The sequence below is a fragment of the Cololabis saira genome, chromosome 14 (assembly GCF_033807715.1).
Source record: "Cololabis saira isolate AMF1-May2022 chromosome 14, fColSai1.1, whole genome shotgun sequence".
In the NCBI taxonomy this organism is placed as follows: domain Eukaryota; kingdom Metazoa; phylum Chordata; class Actinopteri; order Beloniformes; family Belonidae; genus Cololabis; species Cololabis saira.
Genome location: NC_084600.1, coordinates 26,282,828 through 26,309,977, shown reverse-complemented (window position 1 = coordinate 26,309,977; position 27,150 = coordinate 26,282,828). Strand labels below are relative to the sequence as shown.

Below are 27,150 nucleotides of genomic sequence, written 5' to 3'. Positions count from 1 at the left end.
TGAGCATCACCAGATAAGCTGCTTTAGTCTGCTCAGTCCACATTGTTAATGTCATCTTTGAGAGATCTCCTTTTATTAAAGGAGCAGGAGGCTCCTTTTAAGAAATGAGACTCTCTAGCGCCACCCTTCGCCACGACGGCCGCCGGGGGTACTGCAGCCAACAGTGAAGCCGGCACGGGAGAACGGGGAGAACGTGCATGCAGCGTCATGTGACGTCACATCCGCCGCCCAGCACGGGAAATTCGGAGTCCGAATTGCAGCACATTTTGCAGCACACAGCCTGTTCAAGGCAAAGGAGAGATACACTAGAGGGCTCATTCGTTTTGGTTTGGAACGCTTCACCTGACATTATTACTAGAAAACTTAAAATGTATACTAATTTTTTTCATAAATCCTGCCTCAATCCTGCCTCATGCTCCTTTAACTTTATCCACTAAAACTATATGTTTTATAAGACAATGACTGTTTCTCTGAAAATAAAGAGACGTGTTGATGTGGACTGTATGCATCCACCAGTTATTGTTTATTGTTTCTCTAAAAATAAAGAGACGTGTTGATGTGGACTGTATGCATCCACCAGTGTTTTCTCAACCCTGGTCCTCGGGGCCCACTGTCCAGCAGGGGTGTACACAAACTGGTACTCAAGGGCTGCTCTACACGTTTTAGAGCAATGTTCCTTGAGAGCACCTATCCAGTCTGTTTTAGATGTTTCCCTTCTTCCCCACACCCTGATACAAATGACTTTGTCATTATTAGAGTTGTGCAGACTTTGATGACATGCTGATGATGACTATTAATTACACCTGGGTGTGCTGATGCAGAAAAAAACATCAGGAACATGCAGGACAGTGGTTCTCAAGGACCATGATTGAAGACTACTGTTCTAGTCCATGATTGTGGTCCAACCAGAAACACAATGGGAGCAGAACAAGTTTCTTCGAAGCTTAGAAGCAACTGTCCACGCGGGACCAGTAAGAATGATCACCACTTCTATTGTGGTACTCAGCTGCAGTGAGATCATGACAGCATGAGCTCAAAATGACACAGAGAAGCTGGTGGATTTTCAAAATAAAAAACCAACAGCAGGCTATGACTCGTATATCCACATTACATTAACTTCAGCATGCAGGAAAACAATTCAGAGGATTTTTATAAGAATTTTCTACCACATTAGAGTTTCACAGGTCAAATAACTAATTTAATTTCCTTTTCTCTTCTGTGCATCTTTGCAGGCCAGAGCTTCAGGAGTCATCCCCTGTAGTACACCAGCTAACCATTGTTTCTGTGTCTCTCTCTGTTCTTCATTCTCTTTTCTTATCTCTGCCCAGCTGGCCTTCGGCAGGAGGGTCCCCCCCTTTCTCCCACTCGGGGAGTTTATACCTGCCATTGTTTTTGTAATAATTGCTCTGGGGTCATGTTCTGGGTCTCTGGAAAGCGCCTAGAAACAACCTGTGTTGTAATAAATGCTATATATATATATATAGATAGATAGATAAATATAAATAAAATAAAATTGAATTGAATATTATGTGCTTTAATAGAATAGAAAGAATAGAATAGAAAGCCTTTATTATCAATGTACATGTACAGTGGAATTAGGCAGCAGCTCCGTCAAAGTGCACACATGCAAAGACTATGTAAGCAGGAAGCATAAATGTATATATATGTACACACACTATAAACAAGAGTGAATGGGAGGATACAAAATGTACATGGATGGGTGGGGGGATATTGCACTTAAATGAATGGAAGAATAATATTGCCCTTGAAAGGATGGGAGTATTGCACATAGATAGTAGAATATTGGGACATTGTGGATAGAAGGTAGAAAAATATTGCACAGAAAATATGAGGTAGCTTATAGGTTGAGAAAGTTCACAGCTTTGGGGAAGAAGCTGTCCCTGAATCTTTTTGTACGGGTTCGTAAGGACCTGAAGCGCCTCCCAGAGGGCAACAGGTCGAAAAGGTCTTTACTTCCGTATAACACTTTACTTTTACAAATAAGACAAGGATATTTACAAGCCAACAGCAACATATTTTTCCGTGTACGGTATTTACTCAGCATGTTTCCTGGTGCTGCAGGGGTCCACGCATGAAGCCGCTGGTGCTATTTTAGTATTTTTATCATGTGGAGCGGCCAACACAATGACACTTCTGTCCTTCTTGTGCTCCTCGGCTGCTTGTAGAGTAATTTCTTTGGCAGTGCAGTTACGGTGTAACTATGGCAACTGATGCCCATGTGAATCTGGACCGCGTTGCGGTAGGAATGGGGGCCTCTGACAGAACATACCTCCTTTGTTCCTTTCTAGTCATTTTCTTAATGTTGTGTTTTAAGGAGCCGCTTCAGTCTGATGTTGGCTGGTGTCTGCAGCTCATCTGTCATCTCTTCAGTCTTTTAATTTATTTTTATTATTAATTTTTCCTTTAGGCCTCCGAGCTTATCTGGACACAGTCCAAGGTGAATCAGAACATTGGTCCAGCATGAAGAAGTCGTCCCTGGAACACACGCTGCTTGTTTTGTTGAGCCATCTGGCTGTGAAGAGCTGTATCTGCCAAGTGTGCTCTGATGTCAGAGCTGAATGTTCCAGACCTCTGAGAGCCAAATTACACCAACAAGAGTGATCGGACGGTCAGATGAAGCTGTTATACTAGCACACCTGACGTATCTAAACACAAAAGATTACTGGCCATTTAGTTTAGTCAAATCACACAACGATGACTACATTTGTTTTATGACCATTATTCTCACAGTTTGGTGTCCATTTAAAAAGAAGTGGACAAACCCTCATTTCTGCATACGTGGTATCACACACGGGTTCCTGAAGATCGCTTCTCTGCACAGTGACATGTCCGTCAAAGCCGATGCCATCCAACCCTGCTAATCCAGACGGGTCGGGAGGTGAAACAAGCTGGAGCCGACGGGAACACGCCCAACTGAACTCCATCACCACGACCTAGCTATGTTAGCTTGGCTGGCTAGCTCATGCCAATCCATGCTAACTATGACCAAAGATGCTAACTAGTGTTATTTTATAATGGTTCTGATCAACTCTGTCAGAACAGCCTTGTTTCTGTTGTCGCTACTGAAACAGTGTTTGAAAGGCGTGCAGCTGAAGGTGAACTTTGTTCTCCAATCGTTTCAGACCAACTCACATCCGAACATGGTGGTCTGTTTGTAGTTCAACAGCACAACAAGGCATGCTAACGCTACAATGTCAATTTGCAGTAGGTCTTTACTCACAGAATTTAAGTCAATATGGTGCTAATCACTGCCTAGCTAAAGTGATGACAGCTTGCCATCAAAGAAAAGACCACCCCCCTAATTATGCCTAAACTTATGGTTCTATATAATTTGTTGTAAAGTTTCAAGAATAAGATCACTAGGAATTAACTTGTGTTTCTAGTTCAAGGAAATGCACATTTTATTACTCAGTTTAGAAGAAAAGCAGACCCCTGTGACCCTGCACCGGATTAAACGAGTACAGAAAATGGATGGATATTTGGTTTATACTGTAAGCAATAAAAGTTAGTTAATGTGGGAAACAAACATTAGAATGTCTTTTTTGCCATCCACATTGTCCCATTTTTTTGGGAGTAGATTACATTTCTGTGAAGAAGTTGTCTTTTTTTTAGACAAAAATTTCATACCACAGTATGAACATGTTGATAGAGCACAAAGTGTCAAAGATTAAAGAGTGTGTCAATTTTTTAAATATATTTGGATTAAACATAAACTCGGTTCTTGTTTTTATCTCTTTGTTCAGGTCGGGGGTCCTCGTGCTCCTGTCAGCTGTATTTCAGCAGACAACAAAGACAAGCCGCTGTCGTTTGTGTAAATACACGCTGTGAAACACAATGTGCTGCAAACACCCCCCCCCACATCCCCCCCATGAATATCAGTGATTCAGTGGAGGCAGAAGGGAGAGAGGCAGGGACAAAGGGAGACAGAGGGGTAAGGGAGGGGAAGGGAAGGATGGGCCGATGTCGTCAGAGCCTCAGCAGTGAGCATGCTCAGTAGGAGCTGGAAAACAACGGGCTTGTGGGAGGACAGAGAGGGAGGCTGTGGGCTGACGGGTGAGGAAGGGGAACGGAGCAGATCTCCACATTACCTCTCAGAGCTCTTCTAGTCTTGCTCCTGGAATGAGTGGAACCGCTGCCGTCCATCGCTGGGTTTTACTGCAAGAGGAAGTGCACGGTCTCCTGCCCTGAGGACCTGAAACCTCAGCCACCCCCCCCTCCTCCAGTCATCTGACTGCAGGTAACAGCCTTCTACTGCACCAACCCCCCCATCCATCCGTCCATTCTGACCCCGCATGGCTGCATCTCCCAGCCGTCATCCTCGTCCTGTTATCATGGTTTCCTCCATCTCCATCCTCTTTGCCTCCCCCTCCCCCTCCCTCTTCCTCTCCCTGATGAGCTTGTGACATGAGCGTGCTTCATTTCCATTTCTGCAACTGCTCTGTGAATATTAATGTGAACAAGAAACCGGGACGTTTACGTGAGACAAAACCAACGTCGTTCATGTTTGTTTCCTTACACCGAAGCTGACAACTGACTCCAAATGGATCAATGAGTCACTTCATTCCACAATCTTGACATACCCTTTTCAGTTTAACTGGAACACACATGTTTTAGCATTTCTGTAATATGAAAGTATAAACCACAGTTTAAGTTGTTTCAGAGGAATATCACCTCATTTTTTTTTAAATTTGCTGCAGTGTGAAATAGATGGAGCAATTTTGCTGTATTGCATCAGATTGATTGATTGGCTGCTTCATACCTGCACGTTTCTGGAGCACGAACACACCTGAGACCAGCAGCACTTCATGTGAAGGTCACAGAAAGAAAATGTGATGTGATCTTCATCTCAAGTCAACAATCTCAGTACATTTAGGAGGATAAGACACAATTAAAAGTAATTTCACCAATCAAACATGCAAAGACTGGAGGGAAACATCACTTTCACCTTGTAGTGACCACCTGGTTGAAGCTCCTTCAGCAGCAGGGACTCAACGTTCGTTCGTCTTTCCAGAACTGCTTCATCTCAGACACAGGATGTCTGGTGGTAACGTGTCTCTGGAGATCATACCACTGTATCTCTGTGGGGTTCAGGTCTGGCTACTCATTGTCCTGGGGCTTTTGAGAAGGACATCCTGCCTGTTCAGTAACTTCTGAAACCTCAGCCACCACTTGTACAAATGATTATTCCTTATTGTGTCTTTGGAGTCATCTTGGGAGGATGTCTCCTTCTAGGAAGAGTACCGGTAGTCTCTGAACTCAACTGTCTCCAGTTCTAGACAGTAACTGTGAACTGATGGATGATAACCACTCTGAGATGATTTTGTATCTCTTTCTAGCATTCTGCAGATCAACTATTCTCTTGTACGTCTTCACAGATCTGCTTTTAGTGGAACATGCTTCACATCAGCAGATGCTTCTTATGAACAGCAAACGCCCCTTGTCTTTGTGTCTTTCATCAAAGTGAAACTAAACCACATCTCAGTTGCTGGACTCCAGATGTGGACACTTCTCACCGCAGTAATTAGTCTCTGGAATTGTTTATTCTTTCGTTCACCACTGTAAATGTGGTCTGTGAATTTAAACGTCTTATTACTACTTAGATGAAGATCAGATCACATTTTGGGGTAAATAAATGCAGAAAACCGGTTAACTATAATGGTTTCACATGCTTTTTCTTCATGTTGTCCTGGTTTATGTTTAGAAAACTGCTTTTGGGAAACTGAATGAGATTCCAAATGTTCAGCAGCAGCCCTGTGATAGACTGGCGACCTGTCCAGGGTGAACCCCTGCCTTTTGCCTGTAAGGAGCTGGGATCGGCTCCTGCAGAACCCCGTGTCCCTGTACAGGATCAAGCCGGTCTCAAAAATGGATGGATCTTCAGCAGCAGCCCATCAGCTCCTCGTAGAGTTTCCTCATCTGTGTTCCTTATTTGAGGCAAACTACAGACAGCAAGGGTTGGTCTATATGTCTGTGTAGTTCTGGCTACACTAATGATTTAATTTTCTCAGCAGAGAAATTAAAAATAGGCCAGAGAGGAGGCAAATTTGTTTAAAAAGAAGAGAAAGAGCTAATAAGAGCGCAACACAGTGAAGATAAAGACGGGAAGACTTTGTGAAAGACGATATCTGCAGACAGAGCAGCACTTTGCTAAGTGGTGATGAAGAAGAGGCTTGCACAAGCTTGTTTTTAAATGGATTTGTCTGAGCTCACCCTCTTACACCAGAACACGGTCCAGCAGAGCGGAGGGCAAGAAATCCAGCCTTTACTTCTAGAAAGATGCTGCAACAAAAGAAACACTTTTAATCTTTTATGTTTCAAATTGTGTTTGCGTAAAATAAGATTGACAATCATTGTGGGCTTTAGCATCACATAAATACAACCTCAGACGGACCACATCTAACTTCATTCACACTGCCATTACTTATTTACCAACACTGAAGCCAAAGATGGCAAAAAATGAGAAATCTTCATAAGCCCCTAGCCCTTCCACGGGATTTAAGAGGGTTAGTAGCGGCCACATGCTGTTAGACAAGTGTGAGGACAGGAGGAAAACACTACTTCAAGTTACTGCTAAAGCTACATTGAATTATGGAAATACTCAGTATATGCTGTTGTTCATCTAAGGTTGAATGCAGATTTGCTGCCATCTAATATTCCAATAACCATTTGACCATTTGAACTGTCATTTACTGCATGGTTTTCTTCCTTTTTACAAACAATAAAAGACACAAAATTCCTTTTTCCCGGTGGCTCTTACTCTGAGTCTTCAGAGTCATTGAAGCCTTTTGTTTTGTTTTCTTTCTGTTTTTGTTTATGGAGGGTTTTTCTTCTCCAGGATGAGACAAATGAACCAGAGGTCTTCATGTAGCTGCAGGACCGTCGGAGATAAAGACTCATCTTACGATGTGCAGATGCAGGCAGCTTCTGCTGGGACAGAACCTGGATTAAACAACCCCTGGGAGGGTTTTATGGTCGGCTGAATGCAGACGTTGTTTAAGAAATTACAATGGTGTTATTTTTAGCCATGAACATTTGATTTCAGACAAATTTCTTATAAGAGGATTTCAGTTAATATTTTAGAGTCAAATCTTTGCTGATATTTTATATTTAGCTTGAGACAAAGATAAAACTCATGTTATGGACATTTTTTTAATTACTCAGGCAATGATGGGTTATCAAAAACCAAAATACCAGCTTGAAAGACTTCCTGTTCAGTGCTATGTTCTATTTTTGATTTTTATGAAGTCCGACCATTGGAGTTTTTAAGCAGGACTTAATGACATCTTAAAACATCTATTCAGCCATTTGTCGACACTGAAATTCAAATAGAGGTGAATGATCAAAATAAATAACCCAGTTTATGCAAAAATGATCAAAATCAAGACAAACCTAACAACCTGCGCAGAAATATCCTGAATATAATTCATTAATAAATGTGAAAAATGGTGGTATAATTTCCAGCCCAGATTGTTTGACACCTCATCAGTTAAATCCCAGTAGGACCACTTAATTAACTGCGGTTTACCAGTAAAGCCAACTGGTTTGGTCCCCGTTGGGACCTGGTCCCCTTCTGGCTCATCAACCTCCATCCCGTCTTTGTCTCGACATTATGGCGCTGCTCCAGATGAGGTGAGGCGCTGATGATTTACTGGGAGACGACATACTAATGCTTTTGGGGCATTGGTAGATCCAGCAGATGGGGACAGAGAAAAACTCATGAAATATTCCTTCTCTTATTGACCCGCTCCTTCCTGGGCCATATGGTCAAAGACTGACCTTTTCTGTGTTTAGGAGCTTATCTGAGTGTCTGCCGTCACAATCAATACCAAAAATATCAAAATGTTGATAAAAGTCAATGAATGGCTGCGAATCAGTTGGCACGCTTGTCATGAGACAGTCATGTTTCTTCTTCTCTGGTATCAAGAATAATTTTGATAAATGCCCAGGGCATATGTAATTTTGGCTGATTAATTTCTATTTTTTTTTTCAAAATTTGCTTTAATGACCACTGGGTCTGGATCCACACCCGCAGGTCCTTTATTGACCACTTGGGTCTGGCTCCAACAGTGTGTTTATTTATTTATTTAAAGGTTTAAATTACAGGGACAATGCACATTAATAACACATTTAAACCAATGTAAAATGTGCCGGAATTAGCCAAAAGGCTATTTTGCATCCGCTGTCCCTGGACAGATGTAAAAATAGTCAACCTAAAAGAAAGAATTATTAGCTACAATCAATAAAACATTTCCGAATAAAAAGGCTCAGAATAGAGATTAAGAGGTAAAAACTAAGCTAAAATACATAAACACACAGGTTAACATAAACTCAACAACAGACAATTGCTACACACGAAAACAGAACAACATGAAGCAGCAACAGTAACGTCAGTATTAATAACACAAGACACAATAACACACAGGCCAACAGGCCAAAAACAAACAAGACAAAAGCACTAAACACAAAATAAAAAGCCATGCACAAAAAGCAACATTAAGACTAGACAAACTAATAAGCAACATGACAGGTGACATCAGACAAACACCGACAGGCAGGGGAGCAAGCCAGGAAAATTAAGTACTAAAAAGTGTGTTACTCTCCACTGACCTCCGGTTTAAAATGTCTACCTTTACAGCAGATATAAACATATTTACAGTTTTATACCAAACCAGTTTTAGTCAAATTAGTTCATTTTACACATCCATGTCAACTGTACCTTTGATGTACCTCTTCCGGTAATATTTTATAAAGTAACAACTGTATGTATAAATGGGGGGGTGGATTTTTGATTGACTGCTGGTTATCACTGGCTCTCTGTTATCACTTAAGTGCTGTCTTGATTTGACTTCTGTACTGTAAACACCTAACAAAGGATAATCATTCCAATTTTCAATAAAAATGTATTTGTATTTGTATTTGTATTTATTTATTTAGCACAATTTTTTTTTTTAAAATAGTGCAAGGAGGGAACGAAGCCCAGAGGGCTTGTACAGAGTTCCACCCCCGTCATCTACTGTAAACAGAAAATTAAATGTATAAACATAGGAAAACTCTCATTATAAACATGAAAAGAAAACAAGGATACATAATAGAGAATACATTGAAAAATTAGGACATGAGATGTTTTTTCAGCAATTTTTTGAAGGATATAAATGACAATGTGGACTCAGAGACATATCTAAATTGTTCCAGAGTTTAGAACTTCTAAATGAAATATTAAACTGATGAAAAGATGTTCGACAGAAGGGTAAATGTAGATTGACACTGTGTCTAGTTGAGTATGAATGCAAGTCAGATGAAAAACTAAAGAAATTATGAAAGGTGTCCGGAAGATCTTGCTTATTGTTGATAAACTTGTGCACAAATAAACATGAGTGAAAAACATTGAGTTTATGAATGGGTAATATAGAGTATTTTTTGAACAGAGGTGCGGATGGATTATGTCTATTGGATCTAGAGATTGATCTCAGGAATCTCTTCTGGATTATCAGTAGTTTGTTAAGGGAGGATGGATAAGTTGCAGACCAGACAATATTACAGTAATTCATATACGGAAACAGAAAACTATAATACAAAGTTAAGTGAGCGGAGTGATGGATCAGGGGACAGACTTTCCTCAGTATACCAAGCATCTTCATAGATCTTTTGCATACTTGATCTATATGTTTTTTCCAGTTAAGGCCTTCATCCAGAACAACACCCAAAAATGTGGTGTGAGGTACCTGTTGGATTTCAGTTCCGTTAATTAATATTTTGGTTTCTTCTTTTGTATGAGGTTTGTTTTTGTTGCAGAAGATCATGAAGTTACATTTTTTTATATTGAGAGTTAATTTATTAATCTGGAACCAGTTAGAAACAGTTTGTAATTCATTATTTACCAATGCAATAAGGGACTTGAAGTCATCATGAACAGCTGTTAAACAAGTGTCATCAGCAAATAATAAAGGAAAAAGATTATTGCAAGACATAGGCATGTCATTAATGTAAATTAAAAATAATAAAGGACCCAAGATTGATCCTTGTGGAACCCCAAAAATAATTTTTGATTTTGGTAGATGATATACCATTAGAGAAAACAAACTGTTGTCTATTGTCTAGGTAATTAATCAGCCATTTGAGGGCAACATTCTGGATTCCATACCTATCAAGCTTTGAAATAAGAATTCTATGGTTGACTGTATCAAATGCTTTGCTTAAATCAAGAAAAACACCAAGGGCATTTTTTTTCCCGTCCAGAGCTGAAGAAATGTTATTGACAAATTGTAGCAATGCATGCTCGGTAGAATATTTTTTACGGAAGCCATATTGATGTTTATAGAGGATGTTGTTAACAGCTAGGTGCTTGGAGATTCTTACATAAACCAATTTTTCCAAAATCTTTGAGAGACAAGGAAGTATGGATATTGGCCGATAGTTGCCAATATTGTATAAGTTGTATATAAGTTGCCAATGCATCTTGTTGTGCTGTTAACTGTTCTAACAGACCGCTGTGACCAGTTCTGGGCTGGTCTGGAAGGATCTGTATCGATCTGGAGCGGTTCAGGGGTGAAGTTTATCAAAGCAGGCAGCTGAGGCACTTTTCTTCTTTCTTTCTCCTCGGATGAAGCCTGCTAACCAGAACTAACCTGAAGACACATCAGCTAAACTCTGTCCAGAACATCAGTCTCTACTTCTTAGCTGCTGGGTTCTCTGATTGAAGGATCTTTGGATTTGAGATGTTTGGACAGATTTGATCAGAATTAATGAAAAAGTTATCATCATGTGTTAGTTAAGACACGCAAGCTAAGATCACTAACTTGTGGTAACTCAACTAAAGTAGGCGTGTTTCAGGTCTAGCTGGAGTCGGGCAGTTGCTTCTCAGAACCATGGTGGCGTGCAGGGAGATGAAAAAAGCACTGTTGAGAAACCTGTGCAGCCACAAATCTGTAAAATATATCTATATTCTGATATTGGACCAGATTGTAATGTTTGCCATGTATTTCTGACCTGGGAAACTGCACCACGGGTTCAGACGTTCACCTAAGCAGTAAAATCCAATGTGTTAACCACCATCAGGACCTAGTCGTCCAGGACAATTTCCCTCGTGACCGCATTGGGGTCTGACGTTGTTTGGCTTATTTGTCTAATTTCTAAAAGCAAACTCGAGATTTTGCTGCTGTTGTTCATCGAGCTTTCCCTTTGACTTCGTAAACTCTCATGTGATGGCTTCTTAAATGCTGATTAAGGCTTACTAGTGTTATTTTTACCAGCATTTGTGCCAACTCTGGAGATCACAGCCTTTTATGTCCATGGTTCCACAGATATACAGTTAATACTCACAGACACTGATTTTACTCTTATTTTCACCAGTTTATTCTATTCTGAAGCTGGAATCTGAACATAAAAACTCTAAACTCTAACAAATGTGCTCAGTGTTACAATAAAGCAGCAACACTGGGGAGGAGGGTGGAGTCAAGTCTAAACTTTGACTCCACCCCTTAAAAACCAGCTTCTGTGCTAAAAAAACATGATAAAAAGGTTGTGCTGTACTGTAACTCTGTGCTATTTTGAAATATGTCATAGAATCTAACAGAGGTTCAGTGACACAGGAACAGTCTCACCTTTAGAAAAATCGTCATGATATGTTTCTTTCAAGGGAACAGTGATGAGATGCAAAACTGATGAAAAAGATGAAGCCACTGAAAATGTTTCACTTTCATCCGATGCAGGACATCAACCTTACCGGGGACACCATGGAGGCCCCTCTGGTGTGCTTAGACGAGGAGTTTGAGGACCTCAGGCCCTGTCAGATGGATGACCTGGACCATCCGGCTCTCAGCTTCTCCTCATACTCCACCACCACCACCACCACTGTCCCGCTGGCCTCCATCACCCGTGAGGACTTCTCTGAGCTGGAGAACTTCTCCGAGATGATGAGCTTCAAGTCCATGGAGGACCTGGTCAATGAGTTTGACGAGAAGCTCAACGTTTGCTTCCACAACTACAACACGAAGACCGAAGGCCTGGCGCCCATTCGCAACCAGTCGCACAACCAGGAGGATGAGGAGCAACTGCAGGATGAAGAGTAAGTGATTGACACTGAACCATGTTCGGGGATTCTGAAAAGCGCCTAGAGACAACTTATGTTGTAATAGACGCTATATAAGTAAAATTGAATTGAATTGAACCTGCAGCACAAGGTCCACTTTTCTGAATCTGAATGAATGAATGAATGAATGAATGAATGAATGAATGAATGAATGAATGAATGAATGAATGAATGAATGAATGAATGAATGAATTGTTTATTTCGGTTACATTACATTATTTGCAATTCAAACTGTGTGTGTGTGTGTGTGTAAATGACAAAACACTTTCATACAAGTTTACACTCATCAGTTTCACACAAAAAATAATAATAAACTCTGTAACCGAAAAAGGAATAGGCTGAAGCCAAAGCTTATATTTACCTACCCTGTACTTTCCAACAGAAAACCCAGATTATCTGCAATATGAAAAGAAACAAAAAGAGAAATTTCCCTTTAAATTGTTCTGCTTAACCAAATTATACTCCAATCATTTAGCATTGTAATCCTTAATTATTTTACTTTTCAATATTTTTTTAAAATTCAACAGAGATTTACACAGTTTCACTTCATCACTAAGTTGATTCCATAATTTGACTCCCAAAAATGAAACACATCTATATTTAACATTAGTCCTCACACGACATCTTTCAAAGACCCACAGCCTTCTTAATTTATAATTTGTTTCTCTTAATTTAAAGAAATGCTGAAATCTCTCAACCTGAATGATCTCTTGAGCTGCATTTCCACTGAGCGGCTGTTTTTGGGTTGGTACGGTACAGTTTGGAACGGTAGGTTCGAGCCCAGCTGATGCTTCCTCTGCCAGATGTGGAGGCAAGATGAAGCTGCATGACAACGTGACATCATACCTGTCAGACAAGAGGCGTGTTTCCACTAGCAGGAGTTCAGGGTAAATCTGCCGGGCAGGAACCTCTAACAGGGCAGACCAGGTTACAGGGCTCTCAGTGTGCTTGGAATGTGACTTTTTTAAATTTATCGAATCAAATTTATTTTGTTTTATTTATTCTATAAAAGGGAAACACTGCCGTGGCCATTGTCTCTTCACAAAATATTCATACTATAATAAATAATTTGTCTTAGTGATGTATAGTAATGATAAAAAATAACATTAATAACAAAACCAAGCAGGCCTCTTGAACAGCAGTGGTCTCATTCTGCTCTGAAAAAACAAAACATTAAATAAAGATAAACACATCTAGCCCCGAAATGGGTTATTTTGTTCCTCTGTCTGTCTGTGTGTGTGTGTGTGTGTGTGTGTGTGTGTGTGTGTGTGTGTGTGTGTGTGTGTGTGTGTGTGTGTGTGTGTGTGTGTGTGTGTGTGTGTGTGTGTGTGTGTGTGTGTTTAAGAGGGATGTGTGTTGTAACTTAGGTTAACTCCGCTACGCATTCATGGAACGCTTGAAGCTGAAACTCAGACCTTACCCAGCAACAAAAGAAATCATTGGCTGATAGGTCTGATTGACTGATTGGTTGGTAACTCAAGACAGCTGCTCTGAACTGAGAGCTCAGCCCACAGTAGCTAAGCATCATGTCATCATGTTGTGCCGTTCTTTCCCAATAGGCAGATAAAGATACAGTATCTCTCTGTGTTGTTATTGTCGCTTGAATAGTTAATAAAATCTGACTTGCAGTGGGGTGTGTTCTTGTGATTGGCGGAAACAGGGAAGATATCTGATTGGTTGCAGATCATTCCTGGTTTAAAAAAAGACATTTGTGGATGTAGTCAGGGGAGTCTCAAAACTCACACACAAATGCGACGAAGTCCACAGACCACAAACCGTTTGTAAATCCGTCTTATATTTGTGTGTGCATCAGAAATACATTTGTGTATCTTGTCCTACGTACGTGTGAATCGGCCTGTGCATTTGTGACTATTGAGACTGTTTTAGCTCCATATACTTGTGACTGAAAAATAGTGCAGTCGACCACCCGGTGGCGGTAATGCACATTTTTTAAGCAGTGCACAACGGCCAGCACAAGAATGAAAAGAAGAAGAAACACTTACACAACGGATGCCTTGCTTTTTTTTTCTTTTTTTTTTTCTAACAGCGTCATAGCAATTAAGATTAAACACCCCACCGTACCTATATATGTGTAATATGACAGAAAGACCTGAACTGACTCATTGTTCCATCCATCCTTTTCTTCATGTGTTGTGTATGTTTCCGTTGCCCTGGTAACGCTGCAGTTGTTACAACTGGCGTTCTATGGCAGTTGGTTTTGGGGGATGTAGGCGCCTGTCTTTCTGAATGTCTGCTCTCTGGGCCTGATTTATTAAAGGTTTGCATGTGTAAAAACGTGTGCAAACTTGACATCACCCGCAAACCAATGTGCAAGCTGATCTACTAACAGCGTGCAAAGAGGACTGCGCCTCTCAAATGAGCAAAATAGCACGCTGTTCATTTAGTACTTTTGCCCTGATGAATAATCAATATGGGGCGTACCCGCCAGAAATCGCTAAATACTGGGAGGGGAAAATGCAAATAGGTTCATTTACCACACGCAATGAGATTTACCAAGCCTGAAAGTAATTGCGGGGATTGTGATTGCGTCTGTATTTAATACGTTCGAAAGGAAGGTGCTAATCTGCCCAGCATTACGCACCGATGGCTGCTGTTGTTGTGGCAAGGAGGCGACATCGCCAAAATCAAAGAATACGCAGAGAGAGAGTCTTTATTCCGCTGCATGCTATTTTAAAAATGGTTGCACAAGTTTTATTAAAGGCCACTTTTTCTTTAGTTCTTCGCTTTATATCTTGCCACCTTCTTTTAACCTCATCTGCCGTTCTTTTTGTCTTACCAACTGCATTTATTCTATCGCAGATTTTCTCCCATATTGCGTTTCTTTTGGTAATGTTTAAATTTCTTTGCTGTAGTTCATGAATGTGTTTATTTGCCTCTTCAACTAATATCTCTAACTCCAACTCGTCAAATTTCATTTTGCGCTTGCGACTATCCTGCTTTCCATCCAGACTCTCCATGGCGCAAACCGTAAGACACGCAACACCTCATTTAAATACTGCGGTTTGCACCTGTTATCAATTGCGCAAGCATTCTTAGTTGATCACCCGCAAAACACACAACAACAGCACGTGCAAACTTTTTCAGTGCACACGCAATTTAGTACTCTTTATTTAGGATCTTAGTAAATCAGGCCCTCTGTGTTTTACTGTCATCGTTACCCAGTAAAGTTGATTTGGATCGGTGTTCCACTGTAGCTGTAGCTCTGGGGAGCGTGAAGCTTGGACAGATCACAAGCCCTTGTAGCCCTGCTGGGCTCGTCTGGCACCGGACACGGACCACTGAGGCTTCACCGCTTGTCCGATAGGCTCCAGCAGTATAACTTCAATCTACAATTCACTCCTGGTAGGGAAAATGTGGCTGATTCGTTGTCACAGGCTACCCTTCACCCTTCATCCGATTCAGGCTCAGCTGCCTCTGACCCAGTCGTCATCCAGATGCTCCATTCTCCTCTCCAGTCCACGGTTTCGCTCCAAGATCTTCAAAAGGCCTCAGAACAAGACCCGGTGCTGGCTCAGCTTCGTACCCTCTTCCGCTTTGGCTGGCCTCCAAAACCAGAAATTTCCTTGGAGTTGATTTTCTTTCATCCGGTCAAGGATGAGCTGTCATACTGGGGTGACATCTGTGTCCCTGGTGGACTCTGCTCTATATCATCCCTGGTGGCCTGCGATCACAAGTTTTGGCTATGGTTCACGAGGGCCACTCGGGTATCGTTAGAGCGAAGCCCCGCTGCTGCGACTGTGTGTGGTGGCATTGAGGTCCTGGTGAAAGCCTGAACAGCTTGTCTTCTGAGTGGCAAGACTGGGCCTCCGCTCCACCCACTACAGTGGCCAGCTCGCCCCTGGGAGCATCTTCAGCTCCACACTTGTGGGGAGCTCCAGAGCATTGCCCACCATCAGCGGTTCCTAGTGGTGGTTCATGACTTACACTCTAAGTGGCCCGAAGTCTTCCCAACAGACTGTGTTATCACACGTGTGGTGACTGAGTTCCAGTGGTGGACAGTAACGGAGTAAATTTACTTGAGTACTGTACTTAGGTACATATCCAGAGGATTTGTACTTTACTTGAGTATTAGATTTCTTTGGTACTTATTACTCTTACTTGAATACATTTCCAAGACAAATATTTGTACTTTTACTCGAGTAAATTTCTAGGAAGGCTGAAAAGTACTCGTTACTTTCAGGTCTGCTCTTTTGTCTTCTTCCCTAAAATCCTATTGGACACAAGCTGTTTTTGTCAAAGGAGGAGACCTATCACAGTGCACGCTCTCCACTGATGTACGTAAAGCAGAAATACGTCAAGCCTCCTCAAAACGATGCCGCCAAAGTAGCCTGTGTTTGTCAAGACAGAGCCGCAACAAGTCAAGACAGAGCCACAACAATGGCTACGCCTGCGTCAGGAGAAGAAAGACAATCCGCTGAGTCGTCTGAGTCTGATAATGAGCCGGACTCGGAGCAGGGACTTTCACAAAATCCTTGGCCGTATCTTAACTCAATGTTTGAGTTCGACCGAGTAAAAAACGAGGGCACAAACAAACCACAGACATTTATTTTCAAATGTTTATTGTGTCTGCCGAAGCAGAACTACCTCTCTGCTTTCAACAACTCAACATCGAATTCTCAGAAACAAGAGTTAAAAGATCCTTAAATTAATTTAGAAAAAATATAGTAATTTACTGATGTGGAAAATAAGAAATTTACTCTTACTCTTACTTTTACTTAAAGTAAATTTAAAAGCATTTACTTTTGGATACTTAAGTACCTTTAAAAGCAAGTACTTTTCTACTCTTACTCGAGTAATATTTTGACTGAGCTACTTTTACTTGTAACGGAGTAAATTTTGACCAGTAGTATTTGTACTCTTACTCAAGTACTGGGGTCGAGTACTCTGTCCACCTCTGGTGGTGACTGAGTTCCTAGATTCACTCTACATGTACATGTCCATCAAATCAAACCACACCCAATGCGTCTCTCTGTGGCTCAGGCAATCCGTTGTATATTTTCATCCTTTGAAATGGTCTGTGATGATGTTCTGAACAAATCATAGAAAAAACAGCTTGCACTGCTCGTTTGTTTCCTCGGTCCACAACAAGTCCTGTTTTTTGTTGATTATGGCACATTTCAGCAGGTGCTTTGTTAACATGTGTAACCAGCGGGTATCTCATACCCTGCAGGTTGTTTGTTGATAAAACGTGGGTTGGATATGAGTTTGGTGACTGCCCGGCTGTCAGCTTGTGTGGTGACAGAGTCCCTGGTTTGAATCGGCTCGTTTGCTTTCTTTGATAAATGGTTTGAGGAGATCATTGCTGGAAAATGCTGCTGTATATAAGGAATTATTTGAATAAAATACATTTATGAAGGGGTGCAGTCCCATGGTACTTTCTGAAACTGTCACAAGGATTTGGTGGATGAAGGAGTTTTGTTATTGAGCTACACAAGACCGCAAACCAAAAGAGCTGATTTGTCTTATCCAACCAAAACCATCCAGGCTTTCCCTCAGTCAGTGTGCAGTTAGCAGTAACATCAGCCGGTTCAGGGATAGTCACACAAACTCTTACCAGTGGCACAAAATGTCCTAAGGGCATGAGAGTCAAGTGAGGATGCACTTTGCCATTTCAGATGAGAGGATGAAAATGTCCAAACGTTTCACTTGTACTCTTCAAAGTGGGCAGATGTCTCAAAGAATACAGTGGGTATCCAACAGTACAAATACAGGGATTTTAACCTTTGAACTTTTTTTTTTTACATTTTTCTGTTCATCTATATATATAAAAAAAAAAAACATTCAGCTCTATGGACAAACCTCAAATTAATTTTAAACTTCTCAGGAAGATGTACAATCCCGAATCCAAAACATTGAATGCAAGATGCAAATAAAAACAATTAAAAACTTTAAAATTAAAAGTATTTTAAAAATCAAATAAACCCTTATTTACAGAATATAGAAAACATATTGCATGTTTAAAAGTGGGTAAATTTACCATGTTAAGAAAAGAATAAGATGATTTGGAATTTGATGGCAGCAACACATTTCAAAATAAAAATAAAACAGGATGTGATGCAACATTGTCTTGTTGAAAGATGCAAGACTTTCTTTGAAAAGTTGTTGTCCGGATAGGAGCAGATGTTACTCTTGAACCTGCATACTTTCAGCATGGATTTGTTCATTTCAGATGTCTTTCCATAGACACTCATGCTCCTCTATCCCATCAGAGAGGCAGGATTACTGAGTTCAGAGAAGAAGCTGGATGGTTACTGTAAAGTTCTCCCCTTTTTAGATGATTTTGTTCCAAAGAAGAAGGTGGCATTTAGGATCATACTCACATCTCTCCATATTTGCTGACAAACATTTAACCTGCATTTGTGGATGATATCTGTGTTTTTAGAGATGTGTAGTGATTCATTGATGAACTTCTGTCCATCTTTATTTCTGAGAGCCTCTGCCTCTCTAAGATGATGCTTTACTACCTCATGTCGTGTCCATCGCCTGTTGATAATCAGCTTATTTAGTTGTAAATCTTCCTCCAGATGTTGCTACCATCAACTCCTAATTAGCTGATATTTTTCATGAAATGGTCAAATGTTTCACTTTCCACATTGATGTTTTTATGTTCTATTGAATTGATTGATTTTGATTGATTTTGAGTTTTTATTTCGGTCCATTTGGATACAACATAATACAACATAAAAATAGTCCAATATTTTAAATGGCACAGAAAAGGTATAGGCTGAAGCCAAGGCTTATTATGCCTACCCTTGAAGGCATAATCGAATCGAATTAAATACAAGTTTAAAAGACTTGTGAATCTCAGTGATAAAATAAAAAAGTGAATACAAAATCCATCCATTTTCTTTATCTGCTCACGTGGTCTTGAGGGTCCGCTGGAGTCTATCCCAGCTCGTCACAGGTGAAAGGCCGGCAAACACTCTGGACATGTTTGAATTCAAAATAAGAATACAAATCAAACACACACTGACACTCCTTTTTAACTGCTAATCAAAATCCCTGTTTCTTCATTCAAAACTCAGCTGGTGGTCAAAGTACCAACTCAGCCACCAAAATATTTCCTCACATGACCACAACATCCTGAAAGACCAGTCAGCCAGCAGTGACCCCCCCCATACTCAGCTCCATCTCATCAGCTGCTTTCACCTCTGAATTATTCAGTGTGGCATGCCTCGCTGCTTCTTGCCTCTCCACCAGCTGACTGCCAGACCCTTCTCCTGGATGAGTCCGTGCTCTGAAACACAAACACAGACATCTTTTCTCTTTGTGGAGCTCTGTCATGCTAAAAATAGCTCCACGGTAGGTGTGAGAGGAGATATTTGGAAAAGATACGTGATAACAAGAGCTGCAGGCTAATGTCATGCAAGACTTTATGTATTAGCCATTAGAAAAGCAGAGCAAATACATTCCATATATAAATGTATATAGCCTATCATGTGACAGGAAATGGTCCCAAACACAGCACGAAATTATCATTAAAAAGCGCTTTGTCACTGCAACTTTTGAATCCATTTTAGATTATGGAGATCTGTTGTATATGAACGCCTCAGCTCAATGCCTGAGAAAGATTGATTCCGTGTATCACGCTTCTCTGAGGTTTATTACAAACTTGTAGGGCCTTGACCCATCATTGTGAACTGTACTCTAGGGTGGGATGGCCATCTTTGTCCACCAGGAGGTTGGCTCACTGGTACACTTTTATTTACAAAGCCATGCTTGGACTACTGCCCTCTTACATTGGTAACTTAATCACACAGAGAAGTGTTGATTATTGTGGTTTGTGTTCAAACAATAATCTGTTGCTCACTGGGCTTTTGTTGTTCTGCCCCTTCTACATAGAACCTGTTGCAAAAGCGCTGTAAAATAATGGAACTTATCTCATTGAATGACTTTAAATCCAGACTGATAGCACATGAGACATCCTCCTTAACCTGTTTAATCTAATTTATATATCATTTTAATTGTCTTGAAGCTTTAACTTTTTGCTGCCTCTTGGCCAGGATTCCCTTGAATAATAGGTTTTTAATTTCAATGGCACATTCCTGGTTAAATAAAGGTTAAAGAAAAAAAGTACTGATGCTAATTGTGCCCGGGTTGTGCAGGGAAACAGATTCAGAAACAACAGACTCTCAAACCAGCAAAAATCATCTTCAATAATCTGCCTTTGGGCTGAGATTGCCAGTGATAGGTTGTGATGTAATCCTTGCAGCTGGCAGACAGGAGATGTTAGCGTCATCCAGCTGCTGCTGCTAAACTGATCATCAAACAGAGGGACTGGTCTCTGGTGGATCTGAACCTACACACACCAGCACAGCTTTGAGCATGGAGCTTTAGTCCCTGATCAGACCAAATTTACACATGAAGACTTATATCTGTGTCTCTGTGGATTCTATTTAGTTTTATATGGTTTTGTACTTTGCAACAAAGACTCAAAAACATTACAAATTAAAGCATTTGCTGCCAGATTTGACATGCTCAGGGGTGGACTGGCCATCGGGCATACCGGGCATTTGCCGGTTTTTTCTTTTTTGGCCCGGGCAGGCCCATCGGCCCATTTGATTTTGATTTTGTTTTTTACCTGACAACAACTGGTACCACTGGCCGATTGGTTATGATGAGTTAGATTTTTTTTTGGTTATGGGCTGGAGTCAAGGCCGCCGCAAGGGGTGTGCGAACCATGCAACCGCACGGGGGCCTCGCGCCCCAAGGGGCCTCGCGCCCCAAGGGGCCTCGCGCCCCAAGGGGCCTTGCGCTATGGGCCGTTTTTTTTTTGTTTTTTTTTTTAATTTTTTTTTTTTTTGTTTTTTTTTTTTCGTTTTTTCCCTTATAAATATCAACAGTCACGTTTCATTACAGACCTAAATGTGTACTAGTCTGTGCATATCAATAAATATATGTGCAATGATGCGCGTGTCTGTTGTTCAATACAACTGATCAGACCAAGCGCAGACACAAGCTGCTCTGATCCAGACGGTGGAGTTGGAACAAACTGTCACACAATGTCGAGAGAACGAGACAGATTCAGGAAATTTCCATCAGGGGATGAAAAAAGAAAAAAAACGAAAGAAAATGGAAGAGTTTAATGTCTCTCTGAAAGGCTTGTTTGATAAATTTGTTACAAAAATCACCGATCCGACCGGGTCTCAAGCAGCCGTGGGGCCTCGCGTCGAGGCAAGCCCAGATGATGATGAGTATCCAGTATTTTGCTAATTGGAGAGTTAAAATTGCGCATATAGACACCCGATCCGACCCGAAAAACCCAAAAAATTTTGGCAGCTCTGGCTGAAGTAGTCACAACATTAGAGCGCGTGGCTTATTATTGATATTATTATTGATACTATTTGAAGAATGATGAGTTCATATTCAATATCTTATATATTCTATAAAACTAAATTAGCAACTCCAAATTTAAGTTGCTTTTTTGACAGGGACAGTGGTGTTTGGATTCGTGATTGTCACTAAATTTTAATAATGCTGTGATTAATAGTGGAAAGAGTGTCCAATGTGAAAAGCTTGCAGCTGGAAGCTGCACTAAGCTAAGATAAGCCACCCTAAGCCAAATAAACCATCTTTAACTGAATTTAGCTGCATATTTAGAAAACAGCCATCTATGAGGCAGCTGTGGATCAGGACTCATGCAGCCATTGCTAGGCGGACTCAAACACTGATGCTCACGTCCATGGCCTCCACATCTGGATTACAACCAGAAATGTGAACCAAACCCGTTGGGTTTGCACAGGGACTGATAGCCTGTAACAACAGACCCAGTGCCACATACTCTCAGAACACTCAGGATGAGGAGAGCGACTTCGCTGTGACTGGAACAGCCTCCAGTGGTCCTTCTTACAAAGATGAACCACCATCCTGATCTACCAGTCCAGAGACACTGGCTGCGTCCAAAATTGCATACTTCCACCCTAATGAGTATGCAAAATGAGTATGCGAGATTTTTTAGTGCGTCCGAAACATTAGAACGTACTCAATAGTAGCTCTATCCATACTCATTCCGGAGAAATGTATTAGTGTGGATTGATGGACACTAGCTAAGCAGAAACTTCCCACAATGCAATGCAGCAGTGTTTGGTTGCTAAGTGATACGTATATGTCCTAAGCATAATATTAAGTATAATAATATTATTATATAATATTAATATTATAATATTCGTATATAATAACATTATATAATGTCATCTTGTTTCGGCCAGGATAACGGAAAAGAGCAGTGCGGTGCTCCTGCTGTTGTGACACGTCACTTCCTCCCAACAGCAGGAAGTGACGTGTGCGCTCTTAATAGTATGTCCGAAATAATGCATACTACTGATATTTACTCAAAAGTGTGCCGAACTTAAGTATACTTTTTAGTATGGGATTTTGGACGCACCGACTGTCTCTAATGTCCCTGTGATGTTACAGAGACGTGTCTCGGTGCAGACCTCATCCACACCCCGGAGACCTGGGCCATTTTAAACTTCCCCTCTGACATCACATTTGTTGCATGGCAGAGAGTCCTTACATTTTGTCCTCTCTTTGATCTGGAGTAAAATGGCAATTATTAACATTTTCCTTTTGAAAGAATACATATTATGCTTTTCCTAACTGTCAAAGGTTCAAAATCATCTTAAGTTTAAAAATAAACCTCTTCTAATATGTCACCGTGGGGATGTAATTGGCAGTGACGTGTTGACTGGAATGAGCAGGAGCAGTGGGAGCCAGGAGGGCAACCACACTGGAGAAAACAAAAAAACACACATAAAAGCAGAAGATTTGGGATTCATAATCTGACAAACCCAGAGGTTTTGAGTTGTAATCAAAATAAAACAACTCCGTTGTGGTTTAGATAAGTTCGATAAGGGGCCAAAAGTGCAGGATATGGTACCTTTAAATATTTTTTTACAAAAACTGTTTTACAAATTAGAGTTCAATTGTTAGATAAGAAGTTGTATCATTGCTGGACGAACATCCCCCAGGAATGGTGTTTCCATCAGGAGTTGGACTCTGGTGTCTTCACCATGGAAAGGAGAATGGTATCACATCTTCATCTAAAAGTAAAGTAGTCAGTTGAGGGAACAGCTTTATGATATATATCACAGGAAAAATTTTTCATTTTAAATGTTAGTGCACATTAAAAAGAAACATAAGAAACATTTGTTTTGTTTTCTTGACCTCAGAGAGTAGTGTTTCAAGTTTGTCCTGCTTGGTGCAGCTGTGGCGTCCACACGAGCGGTGAGGTAAGCTGAGGCTGAATGGGTCCACTGTGTGAGTGGGAGTGGGCAGTGCCACTGAGCGCTCAGCTTCTGAGCAAGGCACACACAGACTCAGAGACAAAGGGGGCTCTCTGGTTGTGTCATTCCTCGTCAGACGGTCGCTGCCTTGGGTTGCGGTGTGAACAATGATGTGAGAAATTTGATTTGATCCTTTTCTCAGAACATTTTTGACCCCTTTGTGCTTTTTTCTGCTGTGCACATTAACCACTGTTCTTGACCGATTCGTAGCTGCTGAACACATGACTGAGCAGATCTGTTATAACAACAAAACACCACACCGAGCTCCGGTCTAACGTGGCTTTTCTGTGCGCTTTGAGTCTCTATGACACGATTTAAACATCTAAAGAGACGCTGGTGCTGCAGGGTGGACAGTGTCAGATGATTTGATGTGTTTTTTTGAGTTTTCCTTGCTTACATGAGTACATTCACGTGTTGTTTTCCAGTGTGTGGGACGCTCTAACGGACAACTACATCTCAGCCTGGGACGGCACCAACTCTGAGGGACTCAACGGAAATCTGTCTGATCAGGAGGTACCCGTCACTGCTCATCCATATTTGGTTAACATCTTGGAAATCTATGATTAGGGCAGATATTTTTCATTTTCTGATTTTCTCTTGATACATTTGTACTGATATTTATAGATGTCCCGTATTTAGTTTGTATCAAACACTTTATTTGCATATGCTTATCTACACTATTTCTGAACAGAGAAAGTTTGTGAAACCCTAGAATGAATTGGTTTTCTGCATCAATTTACCATAAAATCTAACCGGTATGAACAACAAACAGAAGGTTTTTGTAGTTTACTGAACACACCCATCAAACATTCACAGACTTAAGGAAAAAGTCAGTTTCTCCTTGTAGTTACCAGCTAGTTTCTTCAGCAGCAGTAACTTCAACAAGATCTTCAGGATCTCTGGATCAGAGCTGCTTAACTTTCAGGAGTGTTTATGGATCATTCCTCTTTCCAGAACTGCTTCACCTCAGACACGTTTGCGGTATGTCTGGAGATAATTCAGCATGATCCACAAAACACAACAAACATGAATCAATCCACAAACAAAAGTTTCACTTTTTACTGTAACACTGAATGTTTAATGGGTGAGTTAATTAAAGACTGATTATAATAGTTTTTTAAGCCTATTGTGCTTGTTTGTTATTAAAACTAAGATCAAGATCTGATAATATTTTATGGTCATTTAATTCAGAAAATCAGTCAATTCCAGGGAGTTCACATTCTTTTTCCAACTACTGTTATGTCGTATTCTGTAAATGGTAAAAAACTGTGAGTCATCCAAGTCAAGGCATCTCCCAAAGGTTCAAACAAGCAACTAGCCATGGACTTCCCTTTCTTTAGTTCTTAAAGATGTTTCACGTTCCAGCCATAATGCATCCTCAGTTCAAATAGACTGGTTTGGAGTTTCCAGTTTATAAACTCGGAGGAGCCTGTTACACATGAATCCACATCTGAAAAACCAGGATTAAATAGAGGAGGCGGACTCAGACTTCATCAAGTTTGCAGCCTTGAATCTCCTATCAGGTGCTTTTACAACCGTTCACACCTGGATCTTATATCAAAACGTCCCACAAGTTAGTTTGAGGTGGAGAAGTTTCTGGATGGAAGGAGAATTTCTTTTAATTCAATTCAGTTTTAGTGTATCTATAGTGTCTACTTCAATACAAGTTGTTTTGAGCTGCTTTCTAGAGACCCAGAACATGACTCCTGAGCAATTATTACATAAACAATGGCAGGTAAAAGCTCTTTTCTTTTCAGGAATTAAGAAAAAGAAGTCCAGTTTCCTTAATTCAAGCCTTTCGAGGACTACCATAACCTAAATTAATTAAAGTCTAAAGCAACAGAATAGTCAGGTAGCCTGTGTTGTTTTAATGATGTTCAGCTCTCACCATTATACGACTACCACCAGCCTGGGCCACTAATATAAGGCAGGATGACCCGACCCAGTTCTAAAACTGTTTTGTTACTTAGGAACCAAGTGATGAAGAGTTTTTAGATGTTATTTTGCACCATTCTTCCTGGAAATATGCATTGTTCTACACAGTACAGGGTTCTTTTTACATTTTTGGTTTCTAAATCCTTCAACATCCTGTGTTGGTGACCAGTCAGGACTGTAGACAGACCAGTCCAGTATCGTTCCCTCTTCTTCCTCAGTCTTGTCTTTGTAACGTGTCCTGAATGTGAGTTTACTTTTACCTGTTTATTAATTTGTGCATGTTCCTGGAACAGATTTGGTCTTGAAGACAATGTATCATCAGTGAATGTATCTCTGAATTGTAGTATTGAACAAGGTATCTTTGCTCCTTAGAAACTGATTTTCGATCAAATCATCATTAAAACTATTAAAACTATTAGTTTGTTTGTCACCTCCTTGCTGACAAATTGCCTCCTAGCTACTTTCTTTAGAAAGTGTTATACTGTAGGTCTGAAATGTAAAAATGGATGAATATTGATAAATAAATTGAAATGTCTTGGGGTCATAGCGACAGTAAAGAAATCAAATTTAAATGAAATTGAAGAATCCCAGCATCACAGCTTTTCTGTTTTAGACCACCACTCTATAGCTTGTCAACAACTTTGTGAAACTGCAAATGAATAAATAAAAGAAAGAATATGTCAAAAACATTTTTACAAACAAAAACCAAGAAACAGTTAAGGTAATTCATAATGTGATGGTTTTCTTCTTTCACCCATGATGCATATCACCTCCAAGTCTCATGTAATTAATATTTGTCGTGTTCAGAGCCGTTTTTCAACAATGATTGTCTGCTTAGCTTTTTGCAGAGGAGATAATTCAACAAGCTGCTTTTACATAACAGCTCCTTTGTTTCATAAATGTTTTTTGAATCACATTTTGACATTTTTTAGATTCATGAAAAAGAGGAGGAGGAAATGAATGAGAAGAATGACAACGCCAACTGCCTGAATGAAGAGCCTCTCATCACAGCAGATCAGGTCTGTGTGGGTTGGAAGGGTCTTATTCTATTTTTGGTGTTCTTTATTTATTGCATTTTTATTGTTTTAATTTAATTTACAAATTAATTTAATTAAATTTCTATTCTATTTTTGCATATTTTATTTTTGCATTCTCTGTTTTATTCTATTTTTTGGACTTATTCGATAGCATCATGCTGTACAGTAAAGAAAGAATTTCAGTGCACAGAGAAGTTTCTCTCCTGTTGGATATGACAATAAATATCTTGAATCTTGAATATTTTGAATGTTGTATAGAGAAAAGCGGTATGACCAGGACAACAAGTCAAACACGGTCAGAGAAAGCTAACTGGTCAAACACGACCTTTGTGGGAGGAACAGTAGTAGAGCCAATATTTATGTCCATATCGAGGCAGGACAAACGAGGGCGGGGATAACCAGGACTTCAGTCTTGGATGGGTTAAGCTGAAGGTGGTGATCCTTCATCCCTGCAGACAAGTCAGAGAGGCAAGCTGTGATTTGTGCAGATATTTTGGGTTCGTCCAGAGGGAATGACAGGTAGAGTTGTGTAACATTTAAATAGTTGTGATATGAGAAGCAGTGTGAATGAATAATCTGGCCCAGGGGTGGTTTATGTGGCGAAGAGCAGGGGCCCAAGTACTAAGCCTTGAGGCACCCATGTGGAGAGTGTAATGAAAAAATGTTTTCTCCTGCCATGACATGCTCGATAAGTTAGGATTGAAACCAAGAATGCACTGATCCTGTGATGGTTTGATAGTATAGATAGCATGCTGTGGTTAAT

The 27,150-nt window shown here is 40.4% G+C and overlaps 1 protein-coding gene across 1 annotated transcript in view; it reads left to right on the top strand.

Moving 5' to 3' along the window:
- Positions 1–4,028: 4,028 nt before the first annotated feature.
- fez1 (fasciculation and elongation protein zeta 1 (zygin I)) overlaps positions 4,029–27,150 on the top strand; it is a 34,949-nt gene continuing 11,827 nt past the window's right edge. Inside the window, exons 1-4 of the mRNA XM_061740245.1 lie at positions 4,029–4,258; positions 11,730–12,085; positions 23,841–23,928; positions 26,283–26,369. Of these exons, the coding sequence (XP_061596229.1) occupies positions 11,754–12,085; positions 23,841–23,928; positions 26,283–26,369 (507 nt within the window). The 5' untranslated portion in view covers positions 4,029–4,258; positions 11,730–11,753. The remainder of the gene's footprint in view (positions 4,259–11,729; positions 12,086–23,840; positions 23,929–26,282; positions 26,370–27,150) is intronic.